The sequence below is a fragment of the Apus apus genome, chromosome 20 (assembly GCF_020740795.1).
Source record: "Apus apus isolate bApuApu2 chromosome 20, bApuApu2.pri.cur, whole genome shotgun sequence".
NCBI classification, from domain to species: Eukaryota; Metazoa; Chordata; class Aves; order Apodiformes; family Apodidae; genus Apus; species Apus apus.
Window position 1 is genome coordinate 5,335,176 of NC_067301.1, and position 18,740 is coordinate 5,353,915.

Sequence of the window (18,740 nt, forward strand, 5' to 3'; positions counted from 1 at the left end):
AGAAACACAGACAAGGTGACTGGTGTTTTATGTTAAAATAAAGCATGCTGCTTCAAAAATGTGAGTTTTGCTATTTGAAAATGTGTTCTTTTCAGTAAAGGGACCTGTTTTGATGTATGTGTTACAGAACCTGTAGTTCTTCCAGCAGTTATGCCAGGAGATTCCTTTGCAATTCCATTGCATCTTACCTCTTGGCGTTTGCAAGCCAGGCCAAAAGGAATGGGGGTCTTTTTCTGCAAGGCTCCAATTCACTGGACTAATGTGCAGAAGACAGCAGAAGTGTGTAGCAGCAAACGAGAGTGTCATTCCATGGAGTCTGAAAACAGCAGATTTTTCAGGTAATTTAGACCTAATTATATTTCTCTAAGCTGCATTATCTTCTAATAAGTGAAATACTATGCAAGTAAATAACAGGAAAGAAAATGATGCAGTTTAAAGGGTAGTTTTTTGGTCTCATGAATAATGAGAAAGTATTGAAGCATAACTGCTGTATTTCTGCAGGGGTCCTTGAAGCCCCTTTGGCAATGCTTATTAATGCTTATTAGCAATGCCTGTTAGCAAATATCTGAGAATACAAAGTAAGCACACTATTAACATTTCTTATAAAAAGGAAATGTCAGAAAATAGAATGTGGACTTAGGTTGAATTATCTAATAGAATAATGAGTGATTTGCCATAGCGTGTTCACTAATACTCGTTCTTTGTCCTGAAGGTCCTGTATCCTGTTCTAAGCCCTAAAATGTCACTGCATAGTAAGAACTTAATGGAATTCTGTAGTTGTCTGACATAATGGATTTAGGTATTATCTCAATATAGGAAATAGATATCATTGGAGGTTGTTTCAGGAAGTGAACTTTGCATACTGCATAGTTATTGCTGTGTGTCAGTTCCATAGTCCATTTCTTAATATGCTGGGTTTTTAACATGTCACAGGGAGCAAAGTTAACAATTTATTTAAAATTAATGTTTACTTACTCAGTTTTTTTACCTTAACTCATGAAAAACTGAAGTGTTTCAGCATTGATGTTTAAGAGCATTATTATAGTTTAATAGCTAAGATCTCCTTTTAGTAATAGTCAGTAATATGTTTCTGCAAATTTATGGAAGTTGGTTTTAAAGTTAGTAACCTGGAAGAGCAAATTTCAGGTAGGTCTCTGAACAGAAAAATTTTTTTGAGTGGCTAAGTTCATTCTTTTAATAAAATCAATAAACTCCTATTGTCTTAATGTTAGGCATAAATAAAGAGTAGCTCAGAATCAAACTTTAGACTGATTAAGTGGAGAACAGTTCTAAAGAGAACAATTCTAAATGTTGGTTTTGCTGTCAGACCTGAAGTTACAGCATGTTGTGGGATTTAGTGCAATACACAAAGCAGGGTTCAGTTGGGTTCATGGAATTCTTCTCCTGTGTGTCTGCCTTCACAGGTTTTGTGTGGCTATAAAGAAAGAAAATTACCCAGATTACATGCCTTCCAGCATCTTTTCTGACAGCGCCAAACAGATTTTCAGGCAGCCTGGGCATACTATTTATCTCTTGCCAACAGTGGTGATCTGTAATTTGCTACCTTGTGAACTGGAGTTCTATGTTAAAGGAATGCCAATTAATGGGACGTTAAAACCTGGCAAGGAGGCTGCCTTGCACACAGCTGATACCTCTCAGAACATCGAGCTTGGTAAGGTGCTTCTTCAGATACCACTTTCTGATCCTCCTGGAGGAGTACCTCAATATGACTGTTTCTTGTACAAGGAACTATGGTGCAAGAATTGAAAAAAAAAAATAAATTGGAAGCATTTATATAATTATTTCATTTTGGGGCTTCTTATAGTTAATAATCAAGGGTACACATCAAAAAGAAATACTAATATTGTCATAATTCCCCCAAATCTATGTAGCTCTCTTGGTCTGTTCCTTAGTTGTCTCTTTTCTCATTTTCCTGAGAGTAGAAACTGGAGAGAGCAGTGATAATGGAGGGAATAAACAGTTCCAAACATTTTGGGTGGTTTTGCTGTTTTCCTTTTGACAGAAAAAGCTGATGTTGAGAGTACATACAAACATTGGACAGTTTAAAGGCTCAGCTTGACACAGTGCTGGGCAAGCTCATTTAAACAATATTATTACCTAGAAAGGTTGGACCTGGTGATCCTTTAGGTATGTTCCAACCTGTCATTCTGTGATTCTACAAAGTTATTCAACACTGGCTGGACTTCAGTAATTAGCCCTAAGCAGAGTTCTTTGCAGAACTTCTTTTGGTGTTTTTGACTTACATAGAGGAATTTCTTAATGAGGTCGGAGGTTATTACAGTGAGCAGATTTACAAGTTAATCTGGGTAAGCAGTCTGAAATATTCAGAAACATCAGCCCCTCTAAAACACTGACCTATATGCTTATCAGAAACTTAATGTTTTTGTGTGGGTGATGTTTGGTTTGGTTTTCCTAGGGATATTGCTGGAAAACTTCCCAATCTGCAAAGAGCTGTTGATCCCTCCTGGGACACAGAACTACATGGTGCGGATGCGGCTGTACGATGTCAACAAACGCCTGCTGAATTTGACCATAAGGATTGTGTGTCGAGCTGAAGGTTCTCTAAAAATACTCATTTCAGCACCATATTGGTTAATCAACAAAACAGGTAAGCTGACAGTATTTTCTTTTGTGATTGGGAAAATAAAGATTTCAGGCAGTGTTTTGATTTGCTTTCTAGCCAAGTAGAGCTTTCAAACAGTACTTAAGTGGAATTAAAGTTGCAGAGATGTTGAGGTTTTTTTATATTGCCAGTAGCTGTTGTTTAATGAATGTTACAGCAGGTGACATAGACATTTTAGTTGCTATATTCCAGATTTTCAAACATGAGCTACCCCTAAATAAATCAACTTAGATTAGATCTCTGTTAATTGTGGTTTTCAAAGGCTGAAGTGCCTTGAGAAAGGCACAGTTCTAAATTAAGGTTACTCTGAGTTAACATCCCTAGGCACTTTCAGAGCTACCAGAACTCCTTTTCTGCAGGGACCAGACTGTAGGTCTAGCTGCTAGGCAGGTTAGATGGAGAATGAGAATGCTTTAGTGGGTAACATTACAACTGAAATATTTTAGGTTATTCTCTAATTTCTCATTTTGATCTGTGCAAAGTTGTAGTTTGATACTCCGTTTTTTTTGTGCTTATTTAAAGGATTACCACTTATCTTCAGACAAGATAATGCAAAAACAGATGCAGCAGGTCAGTTTGAGGAGCACGAACTTGCTAGAAGCCTCAGCCCGCTTCTGTTCTGTTATGCTGACAAAGAACAGCCAAACTTGTAAGTAATACCCCAAGAAGAGAAGAGGGAACCTTATGAAGTGTAAAAGACATTTGCAGAGGGTTGGGTGCTGATACAAATCATGTAGGAAAAGACCTGTTAAGATGACCTGTTAAGTTACTAAGTTTCTCAATACTAGAATAAGCATATTTGGTGTTTAGACATTTCCTACTGAAAACTCCTTGGTGAGCTAATTCTGTTGTGTCTGCAGGCTGCTTTGGTTTCATTGTGCATGTTTTGAACTCATGTTTCTTTTGTAAGGAAATCAAAAACCTTTGTGAGGAGACTTTACCAATAAAAAAAACACTCCAACCCCTCATTCTAAACTCCGAATGTTAATAGAGAAGTAGTAGCAGCCACTTAGTAGGAGGTCCACTTGCAACAGAGCTGTTGAGATCCTGATGTAAGAGGAAATGGCAAAATTTTGGAAAGTTCTCAGCTACTTGAACGGAGAATTTGCTTTTTCTATGCAAATAGGAAATAAGAAGATGATTTAAAGTAGATTTGTCTGAAATGCTCTGTTATTTTTTTGCTCAAAGGAACAATGGTTAAACTTACAATTAAAATATATTCCATTTTCTTTTCTTTCAAAGAAAAAAAAAACACACATGTTATTGTAGCTGATCAGTCTGAAAGCTCCCAAGCCTTTTACAAGAAATGGTCACTTCATCTTGACCAATATGTTGAGAGCTTATTGCAGAAATGCAGATTTACTCAAGAGATTTATCATGGCTCCTAGTGCTTTTGTATTAAAACAAAGGTGTTGTTCTTGCGTTTCATCATCAGCATCATGTTGATATCTGATCTTTCCTTTAAATGTGTAAATCTTTGTGTTTTCTTCTTACCCCTAGTTGTACCATGCGGATTGGGAAAGGAATCCATCCTGAAGGTATGCCTGGCTGGTGCCAGGGCTTCTCCCTGGATGGTGGTAGTGGTGTCAGAGCCCTTAAAGTGATCCAGCATGGAAACAGGCCAGGCCTCATTTATAACATTGGTATGTGTTGATAGTAACATCTGAGAAATACTGTAGAGCTTGGTAAGACATGGTATCAGTGACACCAGAAACAGAACAATTACTGCAGGGAAACATGTTGTTCTGGTTTTTGAGGGTCCAGAGAAAATTATTAAATAAGAAATATTATTCTAAGCAGTTTTATCTTTGAATTTCACTGGCTTAAAAACAAGCTTACAGTTATTTTTATTTTTACACTTCGTCAATGACTGCATTTACAAACTATTTTTGCTGTTTCTGTGTCTTTATTATCCATGTATGTTACTTCTAAGTACCTTTGAAATCCCTCCTTCTTCCTGTCTTTTATTCTTTTGGGTGTCTTAACTACTGTACCTGTTCAGCCATGTGCTACTTTTGTGGTTTTTGCTTTGTGGTGCCCCTGGAGGCTGATGTGGAAGGGAGTGCAACTTCTAAAGTGCCATTTCCTCCTTGGAAGCTTTTAGTTTTTCATTAAATTACAGTTTGGAAGTTACTTCACAGTGATTTTTGAGGACTTCTTTTTCATGTGTTTAGAAGTGGTATAATTACTTGCATTGATTTACTTGTGATTTGAAATAAGGGGGTTTTTTTCTCTCCAGTGCTTATGGTCACTAACTTGTACTTGAGAAACAGAGGGTGATGGCATGAAATTATGTTTACTGTTTAAAATGTTTCAAAACAGGGCAGTGGTGTGGCAGAAACAGCACATCTCAGGAACCCAACAAGAAGAACATCTGCTTCACATTGTGGCAGATGTCTTTTGCTCTTGCTTGTAAATAATGGCTCTGTTTTCTACTTGTTTTTATTACCAGGTATTGATGTTAAGAAAGGCAGGGGCCGTTACATCGACACGTGCATGGTGACATTTGCACCCCGGTATCTGTTAGATAACAAATCAACCTACAAACTTGCCTTCGTTCAGCGGGAGTTTGCCAGAGGTCGGGTAAGATGCTTCCTTCTAGCTACTTATTATTACAGTACCTGTAGTTAGTTAGTGTCTTCTAACCAAAAAGAACACAGCATTACACTTGAAAGTCTTGTTGGCTGCTTCTGAAGATCTTTCTGAGTATTCTAATACCAGCATCCACCAGAGTAATTCCCATGTTCACATGTGGATACTGTGGCTTTTCATACCTGTAGGATATGTATGTATTTTTACCAGTTTCTGTTCCTAGGGAGCATCCAATCCTGATGGCTACATCTCCACACTTCCTGGTTCCAGCGTCGTGTTCCACTGGCCGCGGAACGATTACGATCAGCTCTTGTGTGTGAGACTAATGAATGTTCCAAACTGCGTTTGGTCTGGGGGCTTTGAGGTCAACAAGAACAACTCCTTCCATATTAATATGAGGTGATGACTGTATATACATTTTCTGGACCATACTTCCCTTTTGTTGATAGAAGCAGCTTTTAATGCTTAGGACTGTGGGTGACAATGACAAGAAACCAACCTCTCTTGCACTTGTTTGTTCTTTTTCAGGGACACCCTGGGAAAATGTTACTTCCTAAGAGTAGAAATCACTCTCCAAGGAGCCACATACCGCATTGCCTTCAGTGACACAGACCAGTTACCCCCACCCTTCCGCATAGACAATTTTTCCAAGGTAAAAGAGGAAAAAAATCCCATTTTTTCTTCTATTTTTTAGTTAAAAAAAAAATTATAATCATTAGAAGAGGGGACCTGACTAGCTTGTGTACTGGAATAAAATGAAAGTGTGTATAGCAAGAGCTATTTCTGTGTATAATTTTAAATTTCTGAAGCTTTAGTAAAAATTGTTAGTATTCAATTACTTTGTGTTTAAATAATAGTTCTAACATTTAGGATTTCCTGAGTGCATTTGAAGTGTTACAAGAAAGAGCATTATGATGAGTGAGAACATTGTGGTAGTGATTATAAAAATCAGAGAATTTACTTTGTGCAATTTTCAGTAACTTACTGACTGCCTTGTGATCAGAGCAGGAGACATAGCTCTAAATTATTGCTTGTTCTCATTCTGGATTTTGATACTGAACTGTTCAATAAAACCGGGGAAGTCTCCTAATTCTGATTCGGAGTGTTTGAGATGCTACCAGGGAACTAAAGATAGTTTGAACCCCAGATGACAGATGGAAGCAAGGATGGCATTTCTCATCCCTTTGGGACTATCTTTAATTGAGAATTCAAATGGCAGAAAAGGAATTTGAGACCACTGGGGCAGGGAAGCTGTGAGCTGAACATGTTTCAGTGATCAGCTCCTGAAAAATGAACAAATGATAGCAAAAAATCTGCCTGATTAACAATTTCTGTGTGAAACTAAATCCTCTTTCATCACTGTTACAGGTCCCAGTTGTTTTTAATCAGCACGGTGTTGTTGAGCCAAGACTGTACACTGAAGTGAAGCCCATGACCTCTCTGGATTATGCCTGGGATGAACCTATTCTCCCACCTTTCATAATGCTGACAGTGAAAGGGGCTGGCTCCTCAGAAATCGTCTGCAGCATGAATGACTTCCAAGATAGCAAGCAGCTGTACTATGAAAACTTCATTTACATTGCTGCTACATATACTTTCTCAGGGTAATTCTTTAGATATTAGATGAAAATATTTTGAATGTTGACGTTTACATTACTGTTCTCTTAATGGTTGTTGTTGGAAAGTTTTTCAAGTGTAGTTCAGCTTTGCAGCTAGCAGGAGAAATGTCAAAATACAGAAGTTGAGTCTGGCAGGTGGTATCTTACCTTGTTTGGTCATGGTGACTTAGCTTTAAAGATGCAGCTTGCCATTGTTTATCTTATCACATAGTGAGAAGGATTTAGCTGTGGCCCCACTGTCTGATCTGAGAAGCACAGAAACATTTAGGGTCACATCTGGGGCTTAATTTCATTTGGTGGGGGAAGAGCATTTGAATACAGGACACACCTGTTTATGATGTGCCTGTGAATTTTGAACTTCCATTAGTTCATATCTTATTGAAAACAGCTACAGGAGATTGTTACATGCTTTGTTCCTTTTCTCAATATAAGGTAGAAAATTTTCTTTGGAATTTATCTTACTTGCCTGTGAAATTCCTGGTTGCAGTTAGAAATCAAAGCCCTTTTTAAGAACAGACTCAAAATGAGAGTTTACACTGGTAATTACAGAAATAAGAAGAGGGGGGAAAAACCCCAAGCAATATAATTAATTTCTCATTGGCTGTATTGGAAGCATAAGTATTGTTGATTGGAATTTGGTGCAGATCTAATTCAGCCTACAGAGGAAGCAGCTACGCTGAATAAAGAGGATGATGCTTTCTTGGTGTTCTAGTTTACAGGAGTCAAGTGTAAGACCAGTTGCTTCGAATAAGGATGCTGCATATGCAGAACTTGTCCTTGATGTTTCTCCAAAGACTCAACGAGTTGTACTGAAAAAGAAGGTACAAAGACACATTTGACTTTTATTAAAATGCTGTTGCTATGTCCTGAAGTAAAATTGTATGCTGGGAGGAAGAAAAATACAAGTATTTTCATGGGAGCTTTTAAATATTGGGGGTAGACTCCATTGAATGTGACAGGTTATTGCAGTTCAGGTTACCTGAATTTTGATGGTACTTCTGTGTATGGCTTTTATGGGGGTGAGGGTGACAGAAAATGGAATTGGAATAAAAGTAGTGAGGAACATTGTAAATGCCTCTAAGATAACCCAGTGTGGTGACTGGATGCTGGAGGTTCTCATGAAGTTGCAAGGTAGTGCATGTTTCCTTTTTGGTTCAGTTGTAAGCTTAGTGTTCTTTTTGTGGAGTTCTGAAGTAGAAACTGTGTTGAAATATTGCTGAAATCAAAAATAGCTTTTAAATACAGCTCTGCATCTAACAATGCTAATGTAGAAAGCATATTAATTGAATATCAGAATTGAATTAGAAGTCTTTATACAAACTAGTTCTTAAGTGTAATTGAGGGCTCTGCAGTTCAATGTATACAAGTCGTTCCAAGAATTACAGTTCAAAGCATATGATAGCAAAACAGAACAGAAATATTTGCTCTCTACTACGGTGCTCATTTAAATGTTGAACTTTGATGTAACAGGAGCCAGGAAAACGATCCCAGCTTTGGAGAATGACAGGCACAGGAATGCTTTGCCATGAAGGTTCTTCAGTTCCTCATAACCCCCAAAAACCTTCTCCTCGCTCTGTGGACTCTTGCATGATTTTGGATATTGCAGGTCTGGCAGCTGTCACAGATAACAGGTATTGCACATACAGTTTCTCAGGAAACTGATGAAGATTCTAACCATGTCTTTGAAAACATACTTAATGTGATGAATAAGGAAAGAAAAAAATCTGAAGGCGTGTGGAAGAGCTAGATTTTATCTTATACCTTCATGAATGGACCTCATAATCACTTCTGTGACTTGGAAATACATTTAAGAGTGTGGCTAATGTATCTTCAGCAGCAGATTGTTAAAAGAGCACTTCAGAAGTGAGATTAGGAAAATGAGCTTGAACAAAATTAGTGCTTGCCATTAACAGATCTCAAGAGTAAAACTGGAATCCTCTTAGTACTAGTGGTGTGTGTTGGTTGCAGGTATGAGCCCCTGATGCTGAGAAAGCCCGATCGGCGGCGCAGCACTACCCAGACATGGAGTTTTCGTGATGGAAAGTTGACCTGTGGTATTCATGGACTTGTTGTCCAGGTCTGTACTGATTAGATGTTGAACTTGGTTTGACTGTTGGTGATCCAGGAAAGAGTAATTTGGGCTTAGTATTGACATGAACTAAAAGGAATGTCATAGCCATAAAAGAAGGTTCCAACCTCCAGATACAGTAATGATGCTGTTTCAGTTCTAATACCAAAAAACACATCTAGAGAAAAAGATTTCACTTAGTCTTATGATGTTGCATTGATAATTTGGTGATCAAATTAGTGTGTCTTAGTAAGTTACTACTAGGAAGCAAACAAAAAAGCCTGACTCAGTAAGGATTTACATCCTCATCTGCAGATCCGGAGTTCATCTTCTAAAAAGCTTTCTATAATTTTGAAAATATTTTCAGGGAGGATTTCCCCTTCTTCATTTGTGATATGATAGCTTCAGTTTCTGAATGTGCAGTGGGAATACCTATTTGTTTATCTTGGCTGTTTCTTCTGGCTGCCAAGTTAAACATGAGTTACCAGAAGCTTTAACAATACCAAGTAAAATGTTTCTTCTAGTTCTGAAGAGTAAGGAGAGGAAAGTAAAATACCCTTTTAAATGCATGTGTATAAAGAATTATCTGAAGCCTTTAGCTATCACTTAATTATTGTTTTTTCCTTAACCTTTTATTCTTTCTCCAGACAAAGGGAGGAATCCTAGGTCTTCATGATGGAGCAGAAGTTGTTCTTGGTCCTGATACTTCACTTGAACTCTTGGGGCCAGTTCCACCTGAACAGCAGTTCATAAACCAAAAGATGAGGCCTGGGTCAGGAGTACTAGCTGTTAAAGTCCTCCCAGACGGGCCAACTAGAGTTCTACAGGTGAAAGTTCTTCATTAATGAGAATCTAGTTTCATTATTTGCTTGTATTTAAAACACCTTTTGCTCTATTGAATCTCAAAGGAAAAATAATTCCATTTTGCTGAATTTTCTTACAAAATGTAACGATAAGAAGGGGGAGGGGAATAACTTAAAGCAGAAATAATTCTGACAAAATACTTCATTGTGCTTATTTTTTTAAAAAGAATAACTTTATAAGTTAGGACAATATAGCTGTAATTTATAGACAGAAAAGTGATCATAGTAGTGATGTGTTTGTTTATCAGATAACAGATTTTAACCAGCGCAGAAATGACCGTTTATCCAGCGAAGGAGAAGAACTTGCAGTCACGGAGCAAGATCTGCGCAAGTTAAAAAACCCAGATACAGAGCAGGAATTAGAAGTAAGATGTTACAACAAGTATCTGTCTCTTTCCTTTATCATTTTCCTTTCTAGATTTGACAGGGTTGGAGGAATTGCTTTTTAGCTTTTCTTCATTATGACCTTTTGTTACGAACTGGTAGATTTTCCTGTTAAAACTCCTCATTCTTAGAAATTGGGTTTATGTCTTAACACCTTTTTATTTGAAGACTGATCATCGGTGAGCTGTTCCACCTCTCTGGAGATGAGCCTATAAAAATAACCTCTTTGCAGAAGTATGAATTCAGTGTCACAGGTTTTTTCCAGTGTTGGTTTGTTCACATTTGTTTTTTTTTCTTTTCAAATATTCTTTTCTCAGGTGCTTGTGAAATTGGAAGGTGGAGTAGGATTGTCTTTGGTCAACAAAGTTCCTGAAGAGTTGGTATTTGCAAGCCTCACAAGAATTAATGTCCACTACACACAACTGTCAACAAGTCAGATGCTGGAGCTCAGTGTGCAAGACATCCAGGTATTTGCTATTGAAACAAATGTATTTGTTAATGGGTTTTCTGAATTTTTTGTTGTCATAAGTTTGAAAAACATTTAAAGTTGTTACTGAGATTTCAACTCCTGAATATCATAGAAGTTTCAATTAGCATTGATGTTTCCTTTTTTCTTTGTTCCTTACTTAGTGATAGTTGATGGTGATATATTCTACTTCATGCCATTGATTTCTACTAGGCAAGTTAGAATCTTATTTTATCTCTCCCTTCCTGGTTCTTGATTCTTTGTCATTACATGACAAAAAAGCAGCCATTGTAAACAGGAGTACTAATGCTGGTAGTACCACAGAATAAATCACAGACAAGTAAGACAAATGTAAACCTCTTTTTTTATTATTTCAACTAAGTTTTTTTCTGACTTTACATATTCAGAGTTGCCTTTGTTTTCAGTTCAGTCTTTGAAATTCAGAATTCACAGGTTAAACTGTAAAGTTTTTATTCCACTAAATAACTCCTCAACATTATTTGAATTCTGTCCCAAATATGCAAGATTTCCTTGGAAGGTGAATTGTGGGTATTGATATAAATTACATGAGATAAATGGATCCTTACATGCAGCAGTCCCACTTAAATGTGCAAGTAGCTTAATCCTGTTGTTGTTTAATATTTTTGACTGTGTATTTTGAAAAAGGAAAAAAGAAGTCCCAGAGAACACAGCAGTTTTGTTACAGGTTTTGTTTGTTGGTAGCTATAACCATTTTTTTTAAATGGAGGTGATTTCTGAATATTTTTAATGTGGTCTCAGTGGTGATCAAGTATATCCAGTATTTCCCTGGTCAAGGACCATGCATTTCTGAGAGCTTTTATGTCCTTAGCTGAAGATGATCAGTTTTGCTGTTTATTGTCACGTGTTCAGATTTTGGTGTCTGTCTTGTCCACTCTGTAGGTGGACAACCAGCTTATTGGCACCACACGGCCTTTTATGCTCTTTCTGACACCCAAGATGAGTGAAAATGAACCTGTGGAGACTGGTCCTGCAGTGCAAGTAAATGCAATGAAATTTCCCAGTAAAAATGCACTGACTGATATATACAAGGTAAACCTCAATTTTTTGATTTTGCCATGCAGGTGTTACTCTGTTTAAATGACTTTTCTAGTTCCAGACTTTTACTGGTAATTTGAATTAAATAATTTTTGAAATACACTTTGTTGAGTTGATACTGAGGCTTAAAGGATGCTATATCCACCTTCTCATGTTCGCAGAGCTTCAAGCTACAGTACAGGGATAAAGAGGATAATATGTTCAAAAATGTAACAAATTAGGCCAGACTCACCTTTGTTCATATCTGTGACTGTACTTTTCAAGCCAGTTATTCTCACCTCAGAACTGATAAGTACCATTGTAGCATTGTGAAGCAGAATATCTAAGCAGGGCTTTCCATGAGTTGTGTACGAGGTTATTTCTTCTCTCTGATCAGCTGTTACCTTACAGCTTAAACCCTCTTCTGTGCGCTGAAGCTGTTGATGGTTGGAAATTTATCCACCACCTGTGGTGTGCACTGGGAGGACATGACTGAGTTGGTTATCAAGATCTTTTCTTTCACTTGGAATCTTCAGCTGTGTATTTTGACACTGCTTTGTAAAACAGCTGGTTTTGGTGTTGGAAAATGGCTAAACATCAGATTCTGAAGTGTTAGATTTAGGTAACAAAGCACCACACCTTCCAAAAATTTAAACTGTCATCACTAGTCACAGGTAATCTTAAGTGAAGAAAACTACCAAAGACATTGTGGAGGTGGGAATCATACTACAAATCTATTCCATTGAAGTAGGATACATTGCCCAATTTAGTAGCTTGCATGGATCATATATCTAGTGCTGGTACTGTAAGCTGAGACTTGTTTCTCTTCACAGCATCTCATGATCACTGCTCGAAAGTTCACAGTTCAAATTGAGGAGAAACTCCTTCTGAAGCTGTTGAGTTTCTTTGGCTATGATCAGTCTGAATCAGGTATAGTATAAAATTACAAAGACCACTTTTAAATTATACAGTATTATGATCTTTGCATGTCAGCTAAGTTCAAAATGCCAAGCAAACTCTTGCCCGCTTGGAAACTGCAGCTTTTGAGCAGAAGCTGGATAGTGTCTCAGTGACCCCTGTAAAGCTGTTAATACATATTGTGGATTGTGTGTATGTACTGTACTCAGGTAATGACCTATGTGGCTGCTGTTGGCCAGTACAGGATGGTTGAGCTGAGCCTCTGGGGGAAGGAGTTCAGAAGACATCTTAAATTCCTGTCTGGATTCATTTAAATAGGGATAAAGGAATAGTGCTCTTAATTTGGCAAGCCACTTTGTTTAGTGATGCTTGTTTATTTAAACCCAAGGCTAGAAATGGGATCTTTGTCCATTTGTTTCCTGGGCAGTTTCTCCTGCCTAACTGAAGGAAAATTTTGGCTGTCTGACCTGTTAGTTGTGGCATCCATACCCCTGGCTTGAACTGTAATACAGCTTTTCTTCCACTCAGTGAGGCAAGACAGAGCTCTTGGATCTTGTGACCTCATAGATGTTGTTCTAATTCTTCTATTGTAGGGCTTATCTGTACTTAAGAAACTTCTGTCCATTCTGTAGTGATAACTGGAAAGATTATCAGCTTTGCTTGCTTTGTACATTACATTGGTATTTGAGCATGTAAGTAAGTGTAGAGAAAGTAAGGAGAGGATAACATACCAGGACTACACAGTAGGAAACATTGTGGAGTTTGTCACCCTGCTTCTCTGTGCTGACAAGGATCAGTGAGAAGCAGGATCAAAAGATCTTAAAGTTGAATGACTTTTTAAAAACACATTCAGCTATTAGAGATGCAGGGAGATCTGGAAAAAAAAAAAAAATGGAGCCTCAAAGTTCAACTTCCTGTCACTAACATGAGTAAGTTTGTTGGCTACACTAGCAGTCACACATACTTTTTATTTCTACAGAGAAACCATTAACTCTTTACAGAATATGCACTCATAACCCCATACTTATTTATATATAATCTGTTCTGATTGCTGTGTTTTGTCTGGTTGCAGAAGTTGAAAAGTATGATGAAAACCTCCATGAAAAGGTTGTTGAACAAGGTGGAGCACAAAAGCGATACTACTTTGAAAATCTGAAAATCAGTGTGCCTCAGATCAAGTTGAGTGTCTTCACTTCCAACAAGCTACCTTTGGACCTCAAGGTAAGCCAGTCCAGTCACAGAGTGTGCTTCCAAGTAAAGAGATTCCATTCTAGGAGAAAAAGGGAACAAAAGCTTCAAATTGCTACCATTAATTTCCATTTACTCTTCCATTATTTAAGTTACAAATAATAGAAGTGGCAGTAATTTGTTACTTAATTTACGTAATTTCCAGTCTCTTCTGTAATATTCTTTCGTTTTTGTAATTTCAGTTGAAGCACAGCCAACTTCACCTACTAACTCATTACTTTACAAATTATCTTAGTTACATTAATGGAACTGGAGGGTTTATGTGAGCACTGTGCAATTTGGTTCAGTATTAAAGTGAATTCAGATTGAGTATGGATTTAGATAGAAAATCGGAGCCTTTTCCTGTGATGATAAATGTTCTAGCACAGTTGTTCAAGTGAACCAGGGATTGCAAATTATAAGAAGATGATAATCTTGTCTAGTATGTTGTCTGTTGGGACCTTCCTGGACCTAACAAGGTGGGAACAGTCAGCAATGTTTCAGTTCCTTCTGAGTCAATACAACTAATTTCCTCCAAGGTGGGGGAGTTGAAACAACACCAAACAAACAACCATAAACCCCCTCCCTGCCCACTGTGGAGCAGCTGAGCTGCTGCATATTTCATGGAGTCATAGAATGGTTTGAATTGGAAGGGACCTTCAGCTTGTGTGTTCAAATACCAAAACTGAGACAGCAGGGTTTTTTGTACCTTTAATATTAGGGACATTAAGATGTGCAAGTTTCTAAAGAAGTTTAGTTTTGTGGAATGTGTATATATCAGAAGTCTGTTCTTCTATTGCTCTTCCCAAATCTTTGTGCAAAGGACAATTAGTGAGCTGTGATGTTCCTTACAATTCAACATCAGCAGTGACTTGAATGTTTGCACTTTAGCTTCCACATGAAAATGCTTTTCATCCAGTTATCTCAGATTTAGAGAGAGAAAACAGTGTTAATGGTGAGTGCCTTCAAGAAACTAGTAATGTGCACTGCTGTGTTTGGATTTCCTACCACCTTTGGTGTACGATTGCATATGGAGATGTCTTGGCAGCTGCCAGCATTGTTCCCAAGAGAAAACTTGGCATATACATTTTTTCCCCCCTCTAATGATAACAGTTACTGGCTGTGTTCTGTGTCTTAACTCTCACAGAAAGATTTCCATTCAGTTTTGTAGCACAGGAGAGTTCAGGGAGAGGAGGGAGAGAATATATCACAGTAGAGCCTTTGTAGAAGTTTTTCTAACTACTTCTAATGTTCCTGGCTTGGACATAGCTGTCTGGTAATTTGGTGTAGACAGATTATTTTTATTAGGTACTAGTATTAACAAAGTTGGCTTATATAATATCTGATAGTTAAACAGGAAATTACTTCCTACCCAAGTGAATAATGAGGACTACTCTAGTTAGTCATCCATTTACTGAAAAAATAAATAGGTCCTTTCTTGCAAACTGAAATCCGACCTGTCATTTACCTTAATTGCCTGCAGATGGCAGAAAAACTCGTATTACCTGCTGACATGCAGGCCTGAGTGATTAATAGAGAAAGATGTAACACCAGTATCGGGCTTCTTGCCTTCTTCAGTTCTTGGTGATTGTGCAGATGCTGTTATCAAGACCTGAAATAGAAGAGTTCTCTTTCTTTCTTAAAATATTAGTTTTGTTATTAATTTTTAGAAAATTATTTTTATGTATGTATATATAGATGTGTAGCTTGTCCACCTTAAATGGGTTTTTTTCTTTGTGTAGATGGTCCACGCTACAGATGGCCCATGGGCTAATTACTGTCTTAGATTTCTCCGTTTAAAATAATTGAAAAAGGTTGTTTAAAGCATTTCAGTGCACCACATAATGTTAAGAAATGAGTCTCAGGCTTGCAGGAAGTTATGTATGTTATTCCAGCTCATCCTGGCACTTAATCCATTCATAGGACTTCAGCAGGGTGGAAAACACCCAGGTTTGTCTTCTGTGTGTCAAGGAAATTAATTTGGAGTTAAACATTAGAGCAGTTATAGCAAAGTACTGAGTGTGGGATCTTAAATACATTTTGCTTTGAAATATTGCTAACAAGTGTAGGAAACAGATGGCATCAGGAGGAGTGTTTAATGACTATTAGTTATTAAAGAAATGCACTTCTAATAATCAATCGTTGCTTACAAGTAAAAGGTTTATGGAGTAATTACCTCTATATGAAGTGTCTGCTTAGCAGTGGTAAACTGCTCTGGCAGCTTCAGATAATTTTGGTTTGCCACTCAAAGATTAATTCATTTGGGTGCTCTGAATGAGAAGTAGAGAGAAAAATTAAAGTAGCAATATCTTTTTATTTAATTAGGCTTTGAAAAGCACGCTGGGATTTCCTCTAATCCGATTTGAAGATGCTGTGATTAATCTGGATCCTTTCACTAGGGTCCATCCGTATGAAACTCAGGAGTTTATCATTAACGACATTCTGAAACACTTTCAAGAGGTAAGTGTCATGTGGGTTTTATTGTGACACAGACTGAACTTCTCTTGATTGATGAGTTCTGAGGGTGCAGTAGCTCCTCGTCGGCTGTTTACTAAGTGTTTGTGCCTAGTTACACCTTTGATGCATGGAGAAACAGCATCATGTGCTCCTAAGAATACTCTGCATTTGAAGATGAAAATATTTTTGGTCTTGCTGGTATTTGTGTGTTCATTTCTTCAGTAAAACTGTCTAGTTTTGTATACGTTTTGTGGGACGACTTTTTTTTATTCTCAACCTCACTGATGTTAACATGTCCCACAACTGATACTTCATTCTTCTGCTTGGTTTTACAGGAGCTGCTTAGTCAGGCTGCAAGGATTCTGGGTTCTGTGGATTTCCTTGGCAACCCTGTGGGTCTGTTGAATGATGTTTCAGAAGGTGTTACCGGGCTTATAAAATATGGGAACGTTGGTGGTCTCATAAGAAATGTCACACATGGAGTATCAAACTCTGCTGCAAAGGTAATAATTATTATATTAAAGTTTCCTATAGCAATAAGAAAAAATATTCAGGAAACAAGTTAAATAGAATTCTTGACCATCTTTAAATTGTTCGTTGTGTTTGAAGTGTAGATTTTTTAGAAACACACTATATATATACTTCAGGGATGCCAGAAACACTGCAGGAGTCCATGAAACCTCTTACTGATACACAGATATTTTGCAGATGGAATGCAGTAGTTAACCAGAGTGAGAAGTAAAATGTTGCTCAAGTGAGCTGTAATCTTCTGTGTGCAAATGAACCAAGTTTTATTAAATATAGAGCACTGTAGAAATGTGGAGTATTTAAGGGGTTATTTAGTATAACAGGAATTGTTAACTTGTATTTTTGGAAAGTAATTAAGCTCATGTGAATATCACTTATTATACTAATGCTTGAGTTTGCTTTGTGGCATAGGAAAAAACCAACAAAGGAATTCCTAGATTGCTGTGCATTTATCTTTATTTTAATTCCAAAGGCTCTGCGTGGTGAACATCATTTTGTCCTTCCTCTTAATGACTGAGAGAATTCAATTGTGTTATCAGTGAAAATAACTCTCTTTAGTGCCTGAGAGGGGTATGATCTGAGACAGCAGCAAAAAATAGGAAGTGGTTTTGATCCAAGATTGATCCCGTACTTGATACTGAACAAATATATGTTTGTGAAATATTTTTGTTACATACAGGGTGTGTTAACATGGACTGCAAATGAACCATGTGATCATGGGCAGAACTGCAATGGTGCTTTCTTCACATAAGGGCATCTTGTTAAAATTTGTGTTTGTGAAAATTCTTTCCTACCTATTACTTTCATTTTCCAAACTGGTAAGTTTGTACCTGCCTATTATCATGGTTCATCCTTTCACAGCCTTTTCCACTTAATTTGTATTCATGGAAATCTACTTTTTTCCCCACCTCGGTGGGAAAAGCTAATTGAGAAGATGAGAGAGGTGAAATACAGAGTTTGTATAATTACAGATAGCTTAAGACTAAAGTTACCAAACTGAGTTAAACTGGTGTAGAGATCCCCAGTCCTTCACCAAGTGCATAGCTGTGAGCACACCCAGCCCAGGTAGTTGAGCCATGAGGTAGGATTACATACACCCTCTGTATCATCATTGCCTTGTTCCCAGCATTAGCCCATTTTGGACAATTTCAAGAAATTCAAACAAAATTCCATCTTGTTGATACTCCTGCCTTATCCTATACTGGGCAAGTCTGTGGTTATCAGCACTGCAAATAGAAGCTTATCCAAGCAAGCTGGTAGAAGAGTTACTGAGCTTCTGTAAGGCAGCATCCATCTGTGCAATGAGTATTTTTGTCCATACTTTCTGCTCATGGTTCTAGTCTCTTGTGACCCATCCACTCCACCCAATAGAGTATGTTTCTTTAGAGTTTCCTTTCTATAGAGTGTTGTTTCCTCATTGCAGTCACATCTGCAGCTACAGTCTCATAAATCTTTCTTTAAAAGGCACGAGCCTTCCTATGTTTCCCACAAGGGCAAGGTCATTCTTTGAACTTTGGAGTCATTTGTAACCAAGGGTTTTGTGAAGGAAGATTTTCAAAGGCAAAAGGGCAGTTGGATGCTGAACTCCTTTCCAAACTGAGCAGGAGCTGAGTGCCTGCTTCCCATTTATACCTTTGAAAATCACCCCATGTATTATTTATCTGTCTTCCTTCTTTCTCCTTGATATATCCAAAATGTCTGTGATGCAAGTCTCACACAGTTCCCTTTTAAAAACTTTTTGTATGGATTATGTCTTTGCCCTTTCAGAACAAGGACATAATTAGATATCTTAGGAAGGCTTAGTAGTACAGTGTGGAACTCCTTGATTAATCCTCCTTCCAAAGGATGGATCTTAATTCTGCCGCACAGAAAGAAATTATGAAAAAGGATCACGTAATGAGGGTGAATTCTTCCCTAT

The 18,740-nt window shown here is 37.6% G+C and overlaps 1 protein-coding gene across 5 annotated transcripts in view; it reads left to right on the forward strand.

The window, feature by feature from the left end:
• VPS13D (vacuolar protein sorting 13 homolog D) overlaps window positions 1-18,740 on the forward strand; it is a 101,722-nt gene that overhangs the window by 46,003 nt on the left and 36,979 nt on the right. For all 5 annotated transcript variants that reach the window (XM_051637052.1, XM_051637055.1, XM_051637053.1 and 2 more), the window contains 20 exons: window positions 128-338; window positions 1,425-1,672; window positions 2,438-2,629; window positions 3,167-3,293; window positions 4,145-4,287; window positions 5,097-5,227; window positions 5,460-5,635; window positions 5,765-5,888; window positions 6,605-6,840; window positions 7,568-7,676; window positions 8,326-8,486; window positions 8,824-8,932; window positions 9,571-9,750; window positions 10,035-10,151; window positions 10,488-10,637; window positions 11,558-11,707; window positions 12,526-12,622; window positions 13,683-13,831; window positions 16,163-16,297; window positions 16,630-16,797. In XM_051637052.1, coding sequence (XP_051493012.1) covers window positions 128-338; window positions 1,425-1,672; window positions 2,438-2,629; window positions 3,167-3,293; window positions 4,145-4,287; window positions 5,097-5,227; window positions 5,460-5,635; window positions 5,765-5,888; window positions 6,605-6,840; window positions 7,568-7,676; window positions 8,326-8,486; window positions 8,824-8,932; window positions 9,571-9,750; window positions 10,035-10,151; window positions 10,488-10,637; window positions 11,558-11,707; window positions 12,526-12,622; window positions 13,683-13,831; window positions 16,163-16,297; window positions 16,630-16,797 — 3,113 coding nt within the window. The remainder of the gene's footprint in view (window positions 1-127; window positions 339-1,424; window positions 1,673-2,437; window positions 2,630-3,166; window positions 3,294-4,144; window positions 4,288-5,096; window positions 5,228-5,459; window positions 5,636-5,764; window positions 5,889-6,604; window positions 6,841-7,567; window positions 7,677-8,325; window positions 8,487-8,823; window positions 8,933-9,570; window positions 9,751-10,034; window positions 10,152-10,487; window positions 10,638-11,557; window positions 11,708-12,525; window positions 12,623-13,682; window positions 13,832-16,162; window positions 16,298-16,629; window positions 16,798-18,740) is intronic.